The sequence below is a fragment of the Callorhinus ursinus genome, unplaced genomic scaffold (assembly GCF_003265705.2).
Source record: "Callorhinus ursinus isolate GAN/ISIS: 27379988/994484 unplaced genomic scaffold, GSC_fseal_2.0 scaffold20, whole genome shotgun sequence".
Taxonomy (NCBI): Eukaryota; Metazoa; Chordata; class Mammalia; order Carnivora; family Otariidae; genus Callorhinus; species Callorhinus ursinus.
In genome coordinates, this window is record NW_027397082.1 from 25516245 (window position 1) to 25532984 (window position 16740).

The 16740-nt window shown below is 57.1% G+C and overlaps 2 protein-coding genes across 2 annotated transcripts; both read right to left on the reverse strand.

The window, feature by feature from the left end:
- Positions 1-725: 725 nt before the first annotated feature.
- CYP26A1 (cytochrome P450 family 26 subfamily A member 1) lies at positions 726-11501 on the reverse strand. Its single transcript, XM_025880945.2, has 8 exons — positions 11377-11501; positions 4110-4776; positions 3702-3926; positions 3191-3481; positions 2945-3103; positions 2302-2436; positions 1554-1706; positions 726-1254 (listed from the first exon to the last, which is right to left on the reverse strand). Exons 2-8 carry the CDS (start codon positions 4296-4298, stop codon positions 913-915), a joined length of 1494 nt encoding a protein of 497 aa, XP_025736730.1. The 5' UTR covers positions 4299-4776; positions 11377-11501; the 3' UTR covers positions 726-912.
- On the reverse strand, positions 7966-16687 carry CYP26C1 (cytochrome P450 family 26 subfamily C member 1). The gene is made up of 6 exons (XM_025881152.2): positions 16484-16687; positions 15738-15962; positions 14972-15247; positions 13499-13654; positions 11377-11706; positions 7966-9445 (listed from the first exon to the last, which is right to left on the reverse strand). The coding sequence occupies exons 1-6, from the start codon at positions 16685-16687 to the stop codon at positions 9068-9070; spliced, it is 1569 nt and encodes a 522-aa protein (XP_025736937.1). The 3' UTR covers positions 7966-9067.
- Positions 16688-16740: the final 53 nt, after the last annotated feature.

A 16740-nucleotide genomic window follows, 5' to 3' on the forward strand; every position in this document is an offset into this window, starting at 1 on the left:
ATTTTGGTCAATAACTGTCCGTAATCAGAGTGACCAGCTTTCTCCTACTTGAATCCTTCAGAAAAACAGGGCTGGCACTATGGAACAACATGGATTTATTATGTTTACTAAACATAATAAGTTTATGACTGAAGGTGTTTCGTTAGAGTATGATGGTTCTCAAAGTATTACCTTTTCAAATCCATCTTTCCCTAAAGCAAAGCAAGCAAGCAAAAAAAAAAAAAAAATCTAAAATTCACTTCGATAGATTTTCCAAATAGGGTATCTAAACCATAGAAACATTTACAAAGTGGGCGCCTGGGTGGCTCAGTCGTTAAGCGTCTGCCTTTGGCTCAGGTCATGATCCCAGGGCCCTGGGATCAAGCCCCACATCGGGCTCCCTGCTCAGCAGGAAGCCTGCTTCTCCCTCTCCCACTCCCCCTGCTTGTGTTCCCTCTCTCGCTGTGTCTCTCTCTGTCAAATAAATAAATAAAATCTTTCAAAAAAAAAAAAGAAACATTTACAAAGTTACCTTTGGACTAACTCACACACACACACATACACTATGTTTTCTAATAACGGTTAAGAGAAATAACAGCTAAAGTTTCTTCCTCACAAGAAAATAGATATGCACAGATAACAAATAAAGCCATTCATGTAGACACTTCGAAATCAGGTTAAATATACAAATATAAAACCAGGGAGTTTTCCCTCCACAGGAATCTTAAATGCAAGACAAACACCTTCAGATTTTACTTTATTTGGAAACTATCCAAATTCATTATTTTAATATTTAAAGACTGTTGTACTGTAATGGAGACACATAAATATTATAATATACATTTAGAAATTAAATATAATAAAATCAACATGACACTGTGTAAAAACTCATGTACACTTCAAATAGGTCTGAATTCTGGGCCCTCGAACCCATCAGATCTCCCCCTGGAAACGGGTGAACCTCGCAGGGAGATCATCCACAGGGTACACAGTGGGACTGGTTTTCATTGTAGGAGGTCCATTTAGAAGCCTCCAGTCACAATGCCTGGCCAGCTCCACTGTAAATATTTTGAGAAGAATTTTTGCAAACTCCTTCCCTACACAGCTCCTCAGCCCTCCTCCAAATGGAATGAAGCTGAACCTGGATGCATCCTCCGGGTGAGGCAGCAGAAATCGGTCAGGGTTAAATTCGTCCTTGTTGGTGAAGATGTCTGCCACGTCATGAGTATCACAGATACTGTAGATAACATTCCAGCCCTTGGGAATCTGGTAGCCCTGCAAAAGATTATGAAGCCCCCAGGGCTGACAAACAGGAATCTTAACTTTCAACAACAAAAAAAGCCATCACTGATAACGGGAGGAATTATGAGTTGAAAAAAAGGGGTGTGAGGAGAGAGACAGGACAGACAGACCTTCAGACTACCGAAACACGTGTCCACATGGGAAAGGATAACGGTATCAAAAGCATAGGAAATGTAAGCCAATGCACAGGGAAGCCAAGGGGAGATTTAAAACCACAACAGAAGGAGTGTGTGTGTGGGGGGGTGGTGGCAGGAAGAGAACTTTTAACTTACATTTAATTCAAAAGTCTTCAGAGCAACCCGAAACCCTCCTGGAACTGGGGGATTCAGGCGAAGGGTCTCTTTAATAACACACCCGATGTATTTAAGCTGTTCCAAAATTTCCATGTCCAACTTGTTGTCTTGATTGCTCTTGCAAAGTAAACCCTATCAAAACAGTCATACAGAGGTGAACGGTTATTTTGCGCTCCAATAAAATCAGCCCAGCAGACGTAAACAGGGCTTAAGTGGCGGCTAGACCCAAAGGGCCCCATGATGGGAGAGGGTGAGGGGGAAACTGTGAGCAGCTAATGACCATTTGCCTCCACCCCTTGGCCCAAATCCACTATCTATTTACAATTCCAAGAGAATGCTGCTCCTCACTTAGAACCATCTAGATTCTCCCCCCCCCGCGCCCCGCCCCCATCACCACCACCACTATCACCACCACTTAGGAGTCCCCCATTCATGCCCTTGGACACATAAATTCAAGAAAGTAGAATCTATCTGAAAATCTCCAACATACTGCAAAAAGTGGAGTAGGGGTAGGAATACAAGGATCAAGCCCTGCCTGAGTGGGACCACAGCTCAAAGTTCCTTCCTTTTTATTCACAAAGCTAATTTTCTCTCCCCACCGGCCCACCCACCCCTGAACCCTGCACTTTCCAAAATATTCAGAGAAGGCAGCACACTTACATTTGGCAAGTTGGTCAGGGAGCAGCTGAATTTCTTAAGCTAATAGGGAACCCCAGTGTCCCCCTACCTTACTCTTCAGCTCCTCTCGAACTTTCTGGAGAACATGGGGATAGAGCCCAAGGTAAGTAATCAGAGATGTGGCTGCACTAGCTGTGGTTTCATGTCCCCCGAAGAGGAGTTCCGTTGAAGACTGCTTTAGTGCCTAAGAATGGAATAAGACAAACTTTTTTATTTTACAGGTCTGCATGCAATTTTACACAGCAGTTACTTAGAACTGAACTGAAGGTTCTGGAAAGAAGATGAAAAGGGCTAAAAGTTTGCTGACAGAAAGCCAAGGAAAGTTACATTTTTTAAAAACAAAATGCATAGTCCCTTTAGTTCAGCTAGAGCAGGAAAGCCAGTAAAATCTCACTACACAAGGAATTCTTTAATGAAAGCCTTGGTTGTATTAAAATCGCCCAACATTCTTTATTTACATTTTGCAAATTCCAACCTTCCCTGTAAAATCTGGTCGGGCTAGGGGACGCTCCCTGTTCCGCTGCAGCCTCTCCCACGGCTCTCCGGACCCGGTGTCCCAACCTTCCGGGTCCCATCCCCGGTGTCTGGGCGGTCTGCCCACTCTGGAGGCCGGACGTGCGCTTTGGGGTAACCACGCTTGGAAAGCCAGGGGACCAAATTCCGCAGCGCCCCTTCCTGAAGTCGCCACTCACCTGCATGTCCAGCCTCTCTCCCCTCTCCCACGAGTGCTCGATCAACAGCTGCAGCGCATCTTTGCAGCCGCCGCCCGCCTCGGCCGTCCGCAGCCCGCAGATCTTGGCGCGAATGTTCTCCTCTATGCGCGCGTGGATGAGGTTCCGCGCCTTCAAGCCCTGAGCGCAGAGAACGCACGGCAGTGAGCAGAGGCCGGGCCCCCGCGCCCCCGCGCCCCCTGCTTCTCACCCTGCACGCTCCCTCACCCGGTACAGCCCGCTGAAGGGCACGTCGATGGGCAACGAGAAGAGATTGCGGGTCATTTCCTCGAAGGCCTCCACCAGCTGCTGCTCGGCGTCCCCGCCGCTCGCCAGCCGGGGCTCACAGCCCAGCAGGATGCGCATGGCGATGCGGAACATGAGGCGCTTCACCTGGGGGTAGACCAGGAGGCCGCGCTCGCCGCGGCTCAGCCACTGTTCCAGGCAAATGCCCACTTCCTCGGCGATCACCGGCACGTAGCACTGGAGCGCCTCGCGGCTGAAGGCCCGCATAATCACCTGAGCTCCGAGGAGGGAGAGCGTTAAAAGCGCCCCCCTCGCCTGCCGGGATCCCCTTCCAGCCACCCCCACCCCCGCCAGACCCAAAGCACTTCCCGGCTAAAGGGGCCTTGAGCGGGTCACCTCATGCAGCTGGCGCTCGCCCGGCATCTATCTCCTAGAACCCCTCCAGCGGCTGGGGTCCGCCTTCCCGTCCAGGCCCCGCCACCCCCGCCCTCACCTTCTTGCGCTGCTTGTGAGAGGAGTCGTGTAGGTTGGAGAGGCAGCCGGAGCCCAGGATGGTGCGCACCGACGCGGGCCAGTGGACCGACACCAGCCGGTGCTCCCCGAGCAAGATGCGCCGCACGTTGTCGGCGCCCATCACCCGCACGGTGGGCCGCCCGAACAGATGCGTCTTGTAGATGAAGCCGTATTTCCTGCGCTTCATCTGCAGGAACTTCCTTCGCTGGGAGAGGAGAGCGGAGGAGAGAGGCGGGCGTGAGGGGGCGCCGGGGAGCGCCGCGCCTCGGGCTAGCCCGGGTCCCAGCCGTAGTCACCACCCTCTCGGGGATGCCTACCCCGGCTTCACGGAAGCCCGGAGCCGACTCGGGCTCCTGAGAATCGTCCCGTCGCGCCCAAGCTCCCTTACCTGTAGCACCATCTGCAGTGTTTCCCCGAAGAAGGGGAAGCCCATAGTTCCGGGCGGCAAAGGGAGGGCGCAGCTGCGGTCGCGGCTGCTCACGCAGTACAGGTCCCAGAGCTTGAGCGCGGCCAGGAAGAGCAGCAGCGGTAGCACGAAGGTGCAGAGCGCACTGGCCAGCAGCGCCGGGAGCCCCATGGCGCGTCGCGGCCTCCCGCGCCACCTGCCGCCGCCGCCAGCGCTCCGAACCCCGCCGCGCGCCTGCTTTATAGGCGGCCCAGGTTGCTGCTCACGTTAGCTTGGTCAGACAAATTAATTCACCCGAAGTTCATCTTTAATTGCGGATTGGGCCCCTGGCTCCTCCCCCCGCGAGGCGCTGCCCAAAATCTTTAACCGTTTGTTCCACGCCGAGGCAGAGGCGGCACGGTGGCGGCTTCCCTCGGAGCGCGGCTCCTGGGGTGCGAGGCTACGAGCAGCCTGCCTCTCCCTTACAAGGTGTGCAGAGCTCCGAGACGGCGGCAGAGGCCGACCCGGGCTTCGGGGAGCGGGAACTCCAAGCTCTGGGCTTCCTGGCCGTCTCTTTGGAATCCCCAGCGCCGGGTCCGACGGGCGGTCCCAACCCGGAGCTGCCTTCAATGGCTTTCCATTTTCAGGCGCCGCGTGGGCTCCCTTCCACCTGCCGGGGAAGCAAAGGGAAGTGCATTCAGGAACCGACTAGCTGCCGGGTCCCACACTGGGGAAACTGAGGTCCAGAACGCAGAGCAAAGCGCAAACCCACTCCCCCCGAAGATCCCGCCGAAGAGCCCAGGGCCATGACCTAAGCGAGGGCTGGGCGGGGGGGGGGGGGGGAGGGAGCGGGAGGGGGAGGCGGGGAGAGTCAGACCTGATCCACAGATCATGGATCCCAGCGCCCCAAGCCCCTCAAGGAGGCCAGCACTCATGAAGTCCTGGAAGGTCCGACTTAAGGGTGCAAGAGAGTCTCCAAGTCCCTCAGGACTTTAGGTGCAACCCTGCACAAGTCTGAGCCCCAACTCTGACGCCCCAGTGGGAGACCGCGGGGGCAATTCATCCACCTCGAGGCAGCCAGGGCTCTGCGAACCGGCTGCTGCCGGCCGGATTCCGAGGGCCCTGGGACTCACAGCCCCACCTAGGCAGAGGGCGAGAGGATCCTTAGACCTGGGCAGATAAGGATAAGGTGACAGAGATAGAAGAAGGAAAACCTGGGAGTCTGTACTCCGGGACTGGCTCCATCTCTACTTGCATGACCTTGAGCAAGTCACCACACATCCTTGCGCCTGTTTCCTTCTCCTTCATATGAAGGCGGTAATTCCCCGATCTGTCTACACCCCGGGGCAGTTGTGAGTTTTCGAAAGGGGCCCCTGGTTGCAAACACTTTTTCCCGGCTCCGCACATGCTAGATTGCTTCACCCGGATGACCTGGACTCGGGGCCGACGAGCCTCTCCCAGCCTCTCCCAGTTCCCACCCACCGAAGCCACCCAGGTGATTGGGGTGCTCTACCCTCAACCCGGCCTCTGCCGGCCCCTAATGCGAGTGTTGAGGGAAACCGTACTGGGAAGCGGGTCGGCTGGCCTTCGCCCAACTGCAGTCAGCTGCTACTGCAGCCAGTGCGGGGAGCTCGGACACTGCGGGAAGTGCACGTGCGCACCCCACTTCCCACCTGGCCGGCCCACACGCATCCTCGGTTGGAGCGCCGAACGCACCGGCGGCGCCGAAAACAAAACAGAATGAAGTACGTTTTTTAAAAACTAAACTCCGGCTCTTGCAGGAGCACGCCGCACGCCTTGGAAAGCGTCCCTTGGAAATGGAAAACTCTTTGATCCTAAGAGCTGTTAAATACGTGGCCCTCCCGCGGTGCTCCCCAAAGCGGGCGGGATTGGAAAATGTCTGTGGAGGGGTAGGGACCGCGCAGTCCCCGCAGCGCTCCAAGCCGGAGTCGCCATAGGGCTTGCTTGGAACTCGGCGTTTCAGAGGCTCTAGGGAAGGGTCTCTCCCACTGTCATTTGTTCTCACGATTCGGCGACTGTAAATGGTGCGGGCCAACTTCGGGGCACCGGCGGAAACTTGGCGAGACGCGCTAGAACTAATCTCAGAAATCCTGCTCCCGCCCCTTTCGAGACCTTGCTCCGGCCGGTGAGCAAAACCGGCGAGCGGGGGCGTGACCTGGGGCCCATTCCCAATCCTCTGGCCTGACCTGCCTGTGACCCCTGCAGGCCGGACCGTGACATCCGAGTGAACTCGGCAGGGCCACCTCGCCAAGTTCAGTGCGCGCCGGGTCACAAGATGAGTGGGGCCTGCGTGCTGGAAATTGCCGGGGGAGGCGGGGAGTTTTAATAAATCTGCCCATCGAGACCCGCGGGGGCGTCCAACGGGGGCGTCCGGCAGGAAAGGATTAAATGTGAGAGTGGAGATCATTAGAGAGCATCTTGAATGGAGGAAGGGGTCAATAAATTATCAGCCCGATAAGAACTTTGATTAGAGAACTTGCCAAGCTTTCTTGGGTGGTGGTGGGCGGGGAGGAGGATTGGTTCACTGGAAAACAAAATATTTCCAAGATGTTTACAAAACAGCCTCCCTGTTGCAAAGGGCTGGGGGTGGAGAGTAGTTTTCTGCTGGAGGAGGGGAGTGAGGACCCAGAGGTAGACTGGAGTCAGGTGAGCTCTGGCAGCAGAAGCACCCCTCCTCCACCTTTTCCCCTCCAACCCTTTCCTACCTCCTGAGCACTCACTCCCGTCTGGGGGCGCAGGGTTTTGTACCTGCTGTTTCCTCTGCTTGGGGAGCACCTTTCCCAGGTCACCGCTGGCTGGTTCCTTCCAAAGTTGAATGTCACCTCCTCACAGAAGTCTCCCCTTCCCACCCTGCAGGGTTCAACCCCCAGGTACGGTGTCTTACAGACCTGTTTTATTCTCTTGAGAGCACTTAGTACCAGTCTGCATTCTGGTGCTCTTTGTTTGCTAGTTTATGGTCTATCTTCTTCCTAAGCATATGCGGTCCAGGAAGGCAAGAACCAGAATGCTCCTTCCTCGGAGAATCTGGAGCTACTAAATAAGAGTTCAGGTGTTCCCTGAAATTACTGAAAAGGGTATTATCAATGGGAAATTGGAGCTGCCCCTACTGGAGCTTATAGTTAGTACAGGTCCCAGAACAGGTAAACCAAGTCTCTTGGAACCACCTACACCATGGGGACTTCTGAAAACCTCCTCCCCATATTGCTCTTCTCTCCCCCATTCAGAATCAACCCCAAGCCCTGGTCCTCCTGCCCCCTCCCTGGTGGGAGCTTCTCAGCCTGGGTGTGGTCTCTGCAGCCTCAGGAGCGCCCTGAGGGCAGGCCCCAATTCTGCCACTTTTGCTGGCTCCAGGGCCTGCCGAGCCCAGGGCCTGGCGCCGGGTCTGTGGTCAGCAGTGGGTGATGAATTGCCCTGGATGGGGGTTATGGCAGTGTCAGCCGAGCTCGGAAGGGCCCGCTGAGCTCTTGAGCTACCGACCCTGCGTGTGCCTGCTGCTTCCCCCTTTCCCTCTGGCCCCGGGGATCCACCTTAAGCATAAGGTCAGAAGGGCACCAGCTTCCTTCTGGTTCACTAAGGGGTCAGCTCAGGGCCTGGGCGGCAACTTCCCGGGCTCACCCATCATGTCCAGCTGACCAGTCTGAAGATGGGTGGCAGGTTGCACTGGGCTGTTGGGAATGGTGACGCTGGAGGCTCTTGGCTTTGATTTAAACCCTGGTGGAAACCTCTGTGTTGGAGTCCTTAAGCCAACCTAGGGATCACTATGAAAGGACAAAGGGCTGAGCCCTACATAGTGGCAACAGGCCCAGAGGCTGAAGCAGGGAGTAAGTGATAAGGTGGAGGACAGCACTGGCCAAGGAGTCCAGGAGCCCATTGCTAGCTCCTCAGGGGAGTCTTCTGCCTGTTTCTCCTATGCAGTGGAGTAGGTGGAGGTAGTAAACTGGGAAGTTTTCTGCAGCCAACTATTACAGGGATAATTCTCAGTCCAGCTTTTGGGCTCTGCTCAGGAGGAAAGCTCTGGCATACTCTTGGGGGGGGGGTTCCCTGGGTATCCTCCAACCCCTACTACACCACACCTTCCCACCAGGGAGCAGCTGCCTAGCTAAGCCCTAGCCTCCTCACTCAACTGCTGCCAGGAAACTTTTTTCTTGGCCTTCCTGCTTTGGGTAGAAATATCCCAAACCTCTCTGATTATGTGTCAACCTCCCATGAAAATAATCCAACCTTAGAGACATCTCTCTGTGCCTATTCTCCCCTGTATATATGGGAAGATTAAACGCGTTCTTGAAGTAGGAATTTTTCTTTTACGAAGTCACCAGCGGAATCAATGATGTTGAGCCATTTAGAGCCCTGGAAGCGCCCAGAGTTCTGAGTATCCGCCGAGACTGAGACCAGCTGAGTGGCCTCAGCGCACCAAGCCGAGGTCAACTGCCTGAGGGCCTTCCGCTGGGCACCTTCTCGGTGTGTCTTACTATGGCCCAAAGCCAGGCCGGAGATGCGCTTCCTCTCAAGGGTTGCAGGTCCAGCCGCGTCCGCTGGGTCTCTGGCGCCGTCCACTCCTGCCCTAGCAATCCTCCCGGCCACCCCAAGATCCAGGCAACCTCCCGGGCTTGGCGCCGGAAGGCGAGGCCCCGCAACTCCTGGTGAAGATCTGTTCCCTTCATCTCTGCCTGGAGATACTGGGAAAGGCTTAAGAGGCTAGGCTCACGACCCTTCCTTCCTCGGGGCGCAGAGCGCAGGAGGAACCTTCCCGCCGGCCTGGGCGCTTCTGCGGGGCGCCGTTGCTCCGGCCCGCGCTCCTCCTCCCTCAGAGTCTGGCAGAGAGCTGCATTCGGTGACCGTTTGTTGAATGAGCGCCCGACCTGGCACTAGGAAACCGCAGATGGGCGGCGCTGACAGCGCGCCTCCGCCACTGGCCAAGTCCTGTCCCAAAGCGCAGCGGGTCAGAGGCGTAGCCCATCTCGCGCTGCCGAAGGCGCGAGCGGGTGGAAGAAAAGCCGCAGCCCGTCCGCCGGGTGCACGATGGGCACGGTCTGCATGGCGGGGAAGGCAGGCGTGGCCAGTTCCCAGCGCGCCGTGCGCACCAGCTCCACCGCCAGCAGCTGGAGCACCGCCTGTGCCAGCTCCTGGCCGAGACAGCTGCGCGCTCCGCCGCCGAAGGGGATGTAATGGAAGCGGCCGGAGGCGCCCCGCGCATCCTCGCCCGCCGCGCCAAAGCGCTCGGGGTCGAAGCCCTCGGGCGGGCTGCGGTACACCGCGGCCGTCTCGTGCGTGTCCCGGATGCTATACATCACGCTCCAGCCCTTGGGGATCTGGTAGCCCTGCGGGGAAGTGAGGAGACCCGCCTGACTACGAGGCGCTTGGAATCGGGTCCTGAACCCACCTTCCACCTCGGGGGCTGCAGGAACGCACGCCTAACCCGCAAGCTAGGAGAACGCTCTGCGTTCCAATTTCAGCTCCTTCTCTGGTGAGGTGTGTGACCTAAGGCTGGATAATCAAGCTCTCTGACCTTCAGTTTCTTAATTGATAAAATAAGAACAAAAATGCCCGTTTTGTTGTCTTGAGACTAGAATAACGGTCTGGCATATATATTAATGATCACTAAATGTGATCTATTGTTGTTTGTGTTTCAGTGTTTTTTGTCTTTTTTTCTTCTGACATTAGATCAAGAGACCTAAGTTCTAGTTTTGCACCCACCCTCCGCGTGGGCGGGAACAACACAAAGGACAGGGACCCTCATTCCTCTATGGTCAGCTCAATTATAAAGCTCTTCTTGGCACTGAACTGAAACTGACACTCTAACACCAACACTCCCATCCATTAGTTGTACAATAATATTTAGGTCTGGCAGCCACACTTTAAGAAGATGCACATGGGAATTAAAACCAGGCATCCTTAAAATGTTGGAAGGCAGCTTTCATGTTTCCTATACCCACCTTCAGGTTTTTCCACTATTCTATTTTTTGATGTCTTCCAACCCCCCCCCATTATCCTGTTTCCCTAGCCTAAACAAGGAGCGCGCTCTCTCTCTCACCTCTCTAGGCCTCAGTTTTCCCATCTGTAAACTGGAGGATGGCTCCCTCTCTGCTCCCCCTAGTGGACCTGTGCTCCCCTTCCTCTGTTTCCCTTAGACTGTAGAATGAAGTCTGAATTCCAAGATGCAGCTTCCAAGACACTTCTAAACACCTCACTAAATCCACCCACCTTTATCTTGATGGTCCCCTTTAGGCTGGTGCGCTGTCCCCAACCTAACCCTTCACTGCTCCATGTCAAATGTCAGCCCCTAAAATGTCTCGGTGTTATTCAGCACTAACGACCACTATCTTCCTCACACCAGTTTGGGATGAAACTATCGGTCCTGGCCTCCTTTCTCCCCGCCACCAACTCCTCCAGGGTAGAGGACCCCCGGTACCACAGATGTTCGTTCACTGTGTAAAGTAAGGCTCCGGGAAGGAGGTGCCCAGTCTCTGCCTGCAGTGACAGCCATTCAGGCAAACACCCTCAGTTTGGCAAAGGAGGGCTCCACTCTCTGACGTTGCCACTGTGTCTCACAGCCCTGGCATCACCTGACTGACGTGTCAGAGCTGGAAGGGACCAAGACAACGTCCTTCCAGAGAGTAATCTGAGATCCAGAGTGAGGAGGGAATTGCCCAAGGTCTTATAGGTGGAGACAAGCCGGGGTAACAATGACGGGTCGCTTGAGCTTGTGAGGAAGTAGGGGAGTGGCGTACGGGACACGGGGGGGGGGGGGGGGGGTCTCTCCTTGTTCCCCACCCGCACTCACTGGCTAAGGGGGGGGGTGCTGCGCAGAGAAAAGTATGTTTTTATTCTCAAACTCAGTTCTAGGGCGCCTGGGTTGCTCAGTCGGTTAAGCGTCTGCCTTCCGCTCAGGTCACGATCCCAGAGTCCCCGGGATTGAGCCCCGCGTAGGGCTCCCTGCTCAGCGGAGAGTCCTCTTCTCCCTCTGCCACTCACTCTGCTCGTGCTCTCTCTCCTTCCCTCAATCGAATAAATAAAATCAAAAACAAATAAACCTCAGTTCTCATTGAATTGACTGACCCTCACCGCTGCCGAAAGCCTTCTTAGCCTTGTCGGCTCGCCAGGCGCCAGGCTTTGCGCCCCTCAACCGTGTATCCGGGGGCGAATGGGACTGAGCTCAGCCCATTTCATGGGCGCAGGCGACCTCGCCGTCCTAATCCCCCGGCCTCGCCCTCCCCGCGGCAGGTGGCGGGGGCCGGGCGCGCGCACTTACGTCGAGCTCGAAGGTGCGCAGCGCGGTGCGGTAGCCCCCGGACACCGGCGGCAGGAGGCGCAGCACCTCCTTGACCACGCAGTCGATGTAGCGCAGACGGCCCAGCGCCGCGAGGCTGAGGTCGGGCTCGCAGCCGCAGTCGGGCCGGGGCCCCTCGCCGCCCCCCGCGGCCCCCGCCGCGCAGCCGCACGCGCGCCCCAGTCCCTGCGCCGCCAGCTCCTGCCGGATCTTGGCGACGGCCGCCGGGTGCTGCAGGAGCAGCAGGACGAGGGACGTGCTGGCACTGGCCGTGGTGAGGAAGGCGGCGAAGAGGAGCTCCACAGCCGTCTCCTGCAAGACAGCCGGGGCGGCGCTGAGTCTGCGGCAGCGGGCCCCGGCCGCAAGGCCTCACGGCCCCATGGCTGCGAAGCAACGGGCCCAAATTTACCGGTGCGCGGAAGCCAGAGTGGCGGCTCCGTGCACGGGCCCGGGGTCGATCGAATCCCAAGTCAGCCACTCGAGAAAGCCACGTACAGCCACGACCAAAGCCAGGATCTTTGTAAGGGCTCCCAGAGACAGCGCTAGGAGCTTACTCTGTATATGCGGTTCTTAATGCTTTACCTGTATTAACTCCTTCGATTCTCATCCCAATCCTCTGAGGCACAATTACTGCCCTCGTTTTACAGGGTTGGAAACTGAGGCTCCAAGAGGAGCTGGGCGGGGGGGGGGGGGTGTCCCAGCAGTCGGGCTCGGGGGTCCAGTGCTCCTAACCACCTGGTGGTGCCGCCTGCAACCCTTGCTGGGCGTCCTGACCGTGACCTGGGATGGGGGTGGGAAGACGAGGAAGGCACCTGCAGCAGCGGCGCCAGCCTCCAAGCAAAGGCGGCAGCATGGCCTCCTCCTCCCGCTTAGTGGAGTGGTCCAGGGAGTGATTAAACCTCTTCCCGGTCTGCACTGACCAAGAAGGACAGAGGAGGGGCCTGGTGGCTTCATCCTCCAAGCACTAACTCTCACCCTCACTGCCTCCCTCTGCCCTCCCAGCTCCTGGTGGCACCCAGAGTTTGTGTTTCTATATTGATTTGTGTGATCGTAGGATGAATGTGTACCCCTCCCCTCTGGCACCTCCAGGGCAGGGGCTGTGTTTTGCTCAGGGCTATATCCTCAGTCCCCTCATAGAGCCTGACACCAAACAGATACATCATAATGTCTCTGGAATGAATGACCTGGTCCAAGTATAACTGCCTGCCCTGGACAACATGGGAGCCCCAACGTCCTTCCTGGCTAGGCCTCATCTGCCTGGCCTGTCCCTGAGGCCCACACCAGAACTGGAGATTTCTGACCTGGAGGGTGTTGTCATCTCCTCCCCAGCCCTTTCAAGCACTCCCCTTCACAGCCGAGAACTGTTCCTATCCAGGGGCTCTCCCAGGACTCATGAGCTCATCTACTTTAACCCCTTGGATTCTTCCAGATCTCATAATCACCCAGGAGTCAGGATAAAGACTATTAGACCCATACTCAAAGAAGAAACTAAGGCTGAGCCCCACCCTTCATGGCTCTTGGAAAATGGGATATTAAGGCCCAGAGAAAGGCTGAGAGTTCCTTTTGGAAGGGTTGAAGTTTTCCCATTTCTAACCTTCCCCAACCTCTCCACTCCTTTTTGGGTTCTCCAGCAGGTCCCGGGGGCCATTCCAAAGTGGTTCTCCTTTTTTCCACTGCCTGTGCTCTACACATAAATGGGGAGGGGCTCTAATTCTCAGGGGAGACCTCAGTGGCAAAACAGAGGTTAAAGGTGCCAGGTGACAAGATGGCTCATGGAAGGACAGTGCCCATTTTGGGAAGAAGAGGGAGCTTCAAGGAGGATGTGGAGCTTGATCCTGAACCCTTAGGGTCTATAGGGAAAAGGAGTGGATAGGGCCTCATATGCAGGGGGGACAGCAGAGGCAAAGGCATGGAGTGACAGAGAAGGGGGGGGAAGCAGAGCTGTTTGTGGCCAGAACCTGTAAGCAAGGGCCTCGGATTCATGTCTTCCACACTTTCCTCAAGTGGGGCCGAACAGGACCCTGCTGGGGGCAGGATGCAGCACCTGTATGGAGACCTGCTAGGAATGCAAAAGGAGGAAACGTAGAACCTTCCCACCACCTACCTTCAGCTCCTGCACTGAGAGCTCCTGGCCCTGCTCCCTAGTGCTGTGGATAATCATGTCGAGGGCATCACCTGGCTCTGCAGCCTTGTCTTCACGAAGCTTTTCTGCAATAGCCTCCTCCAGGTACCGATGCAGTTGATCTCGTGCTCGGATGCCCTGATGCGTGGGGAGAAAAGGTAGGTGGGGCAGGAAGGCTGAGGGGGCTAGGCCTGTACACCTACCCCCCCAGATCTTCCTGGGGCTGTCATGGCGCTGCTGAGATCCAGGTGTCAGGCTTCTCAACTTAGCTCCATGTCTGGCACATAGTAGGGGCTCAGTGAATGCTCAAGAACTTATCCACTATCTCTACACCTAATTCTCTCTTGATTATCACATTCCACCTTTGAGACAAAGCAAGCAGTTACTGTCACCCTAAGAGGATGCTGAGGCTCAGAGGGGTCAAGCAATTGCCCAGAGTCACACAGCTCTGAGTGCCCAGGCCTGGCACAGAGTCTAGTCAGGTGGAGTCAGCCCATTGCCCTTTCCCTGCACTAGACTCAGGCAGGGGCAGTGGGCACCAGTGTAGAGAGGAAGGCACACTTTGTTGCATCCAGAAAAGCTCTGGCTTAGAGACCACTCCCGGATGTTCTAAGCATTAGCCTCTGTAAGCTGGTAGGCAAGAGGGTGGAAGTTCAGGGAGCAAGCATAGCGAAAGCATCTGAGCACTTGGGTTTTGAGATCATAGGAAATCAGGTTCAAATCCTGCCTCTGCCCCTACTAGCTGTGTGATCTTGGGTAAGTCACTTAACCTTTCTGAGCTTCAGTTTCCTCACCAATAAAAGAACACTTTGCAGGCTGAGAGGATTAACTCAGAAAATATATTTAAGGCAATCAGCCTAAGGCATGTCCCTTCATACATAACTGTTATTTTTATTCGGGTGAGGAAAACCAAGGCATTGGTACAGTGAGAAGCCCCAGCTCACAGACAAAGAAGAGGCAAATGCAGCCTCCTAGTTGCTCTCTGGGCCTGGCCCATCGCTCTGAAGTCTGAAGAAGCAGCGGTTCTCTGGTCTGAAAACTAGTATGCCCGGAGGCACAGACGGGGAGCCGGTACCCACTCCTCTCCAACCCAGGCTAGGAGGCGCTTGTGCTCCCATCGGTTCCGCTGCCATCTGGGCTTCCCAAGAGGCTGGAGGCCGGGCCAAGGGGCAGAGCTCCGGGGTTCGAGCCTCACTGGTTGGGCGGCCGCCACCCGGACCCAAAGTCAGGAAGCCAGCTACTGGTGGGTCTGGCGCGCATCCCTGGAGGCTTGGCCCAGAGAGGATCTGCGCCCCGCCCCCCACAGCCACACCACGCCACCTCCCCACCCTGGGCCATCCTCGCTCCCCCCGGAGGTGAGGCGTGAGGCGCGCCGAGGGAGCCTTGTTTTCGCCTGGAAGACCCGTCCACGTTGGGGATCCCCAAGACGAAGGTCCGAGGCCAGAGTGCCAGTACCTTGCGCAGGCCGCTGAAGGGAACGTCCAGGGGCAGCGAGAAGAGGTTCTCTACGAACTGCTCGAAGGTCCGGGCCAGCGCGGCGCACTGTACCTCGTCCAGCCGTAGGCCCAGTAGGATGCGCGCAGCCATGCGAAAGGTGAGTGCCTTGGCAGCCTGGTAGACAGCAACGGGCCGGCGGGCCGCGCACCAGGAGCGCACCTCGCGCCGCAGTGCCCCTTGCAGGCGGGGCACGAAGCGCTGCAGAGCCCCGCGGCTAAACACACGCGCCAGGACCTGTGGGGAGCCCGCGGGGTCAGCCCTGGCCGCGGCCTGTCCGGCTTCCTCTGCTCAGCGATTCCGGAGGAGCCAGAAGGCCAATTTCGGTCCCCTTCTCAGCGGCCCGGACCTAAATGGGTTGGCTTTTCTCGCCATTCCCTCTAGATATCTGATGTATACAGTCCCTCCCATCCATCCAGGCTCCAGATGCCACCTCTTCCAGGAAGTCGTCCTCGGTCCCTCTCCAAGTCTGACTTTCCACCATTCTGGTATCAGAATCACACACAGGAGATTGGTGATGAAAGGTCCCTTAAGGCCCAGTCCCGGCTTTATAAACCAAAGCGGGGGAAAAAGGTAAGGGACTGGCCCAAAGCCACCACTGTTTAGCCAGGGGTCCCTGCCAGCAGCTTCAAAGTGTGCCCCTAAAACCTAGGCCCAGCCTGGGCAACAACAGGTGCCCAGGAACCGCATGTCTGACGTCCCAACGGCCCCTTTGGTTTTAGCTCACCTTGCGCCGCTGCCGGTGCGGCTCCCCAACCGCGCCAAGCAGCGTGTGCGAGCCCAGTAGGATGTGCGCGCTCTGCGGCCACTGGCTGCGCACAAGGCGGTGCTCGCCCAGCAGGATTGTGCGCACGTTCTCGGCGCCGCTCACGCGGATCACCGGCCGGCCCAGCAGGTGCGTCTTGAACACTGTCCCATAGCGCTCCCGACGGGAGCTGTGGAAGCGAGAGCCCTGCGAGCGAGGCGGAGGGAGGCTGGAGCCGCTGGGCCTCGGCCGGGGGGCTGGCCCAGGCCTCCCAACCGCCCCTTGCTAACGACTCCCTGCTCCAGGCTGGCGCGTCGCTATACAAAACCGAGTCTCAAATGGGCCTCGAGACTACCCTATGGAAATGTAGATGCCCCTGTTCCAATTGGTGAGATGAGGAGACTGAGGCTCAGAATGGGGGCGTGAGCGCCTGAGAAGTGCCTCTGATTCCTGATTCTGTGCTTGCAGGGTATAGGGCGAATGCTTCTCCGAACCCCTCTGTTCACCCTGGCGTTGTGTCGGGTCGTGTTTTTAAGTTGCGCTGGGGAGAACTCCGGCGACAAACCGTCCCTTCAAGGGAGCAGTTGAGCAAAGGCGAGGGCTGTGTATGCTCTCCGGGCCCCTGGGCGACAGGATGAGGCCGACTAGGAACCTGGGGACACTGTGAGCGCCGAGGGTCCAGTGGGAGTCAGGGAGGAAGGGGCCGTGTTGGGGTGTGAGCTACTCACCTGAACTAGCCAGTGCAGCGTTTCGCCGAAGAAGGGCCAGCCCATGGAACCCTTGGGCAGGGGCAGGGCGGAGGCCCGGTCCCGGCTCAGCGTCCAGCGGAGCGTCCAGAGGTGCTGGGCCAGGCTGAGCAGCAGGCCGGCACCCAGGAGAGCGGTGCCCGCGGCCCCCAGCACCGACAGGCAGCTCAGCCCCCAGGGGAACATGGCGAGCCTGCGGGGATCTGGCGCCTCAGAGCGCCGGGGGCGCGAGAGCTGAG

Bases quoted from the DNA above. Each gene is read 5' to 3' on its own strand.
- CYP26C1 (XM_025881152.2), bottom strand. From the start codon at position 16,687: ATGTTCCCCTGGGGGCTGAGCTGCCTGTCGGTGCTGGGGGCCGCGGGC. The intron at 15,963-16,483 runs GTGAGTAGCTCA...CCTCGCTCGCAG, and splicing joins CGCTGCACTGGCTAGTTCAG to GGCTCTCGCTTCCACAGCTC. The intron at 11,707-13,498 runs GTAGGTGGTGGG...GCTGTCTTGCAG, and splicing joins TCTCAGTGCAGGAGCTGAAG to GAGACGGCTGTGGAGCTCCT.
- CYP26A1 (XM_025880945.2), bottom strand. From the start codon at position 4,298: ATGGGGCTCCCGGCGCTGCTGGCCAGTGCGCTCTGCACCTTCGTGCTA. The intron at 2,437-2,944 runs GTGAGTGGCGAC...TTCCATTCTTAG, and splicing joins GAGAGAGGCTGGACATGCAG to GCACTAAAGCAGTCTTCAAC. The intron at 1,707-2,301 runs GTAGGGGGACAC...CTGTTTTGATAG, and splicing joins GAGAGGAGCTGAAGAGTAAG to GGTTTACTTTGCAAGAGCAA.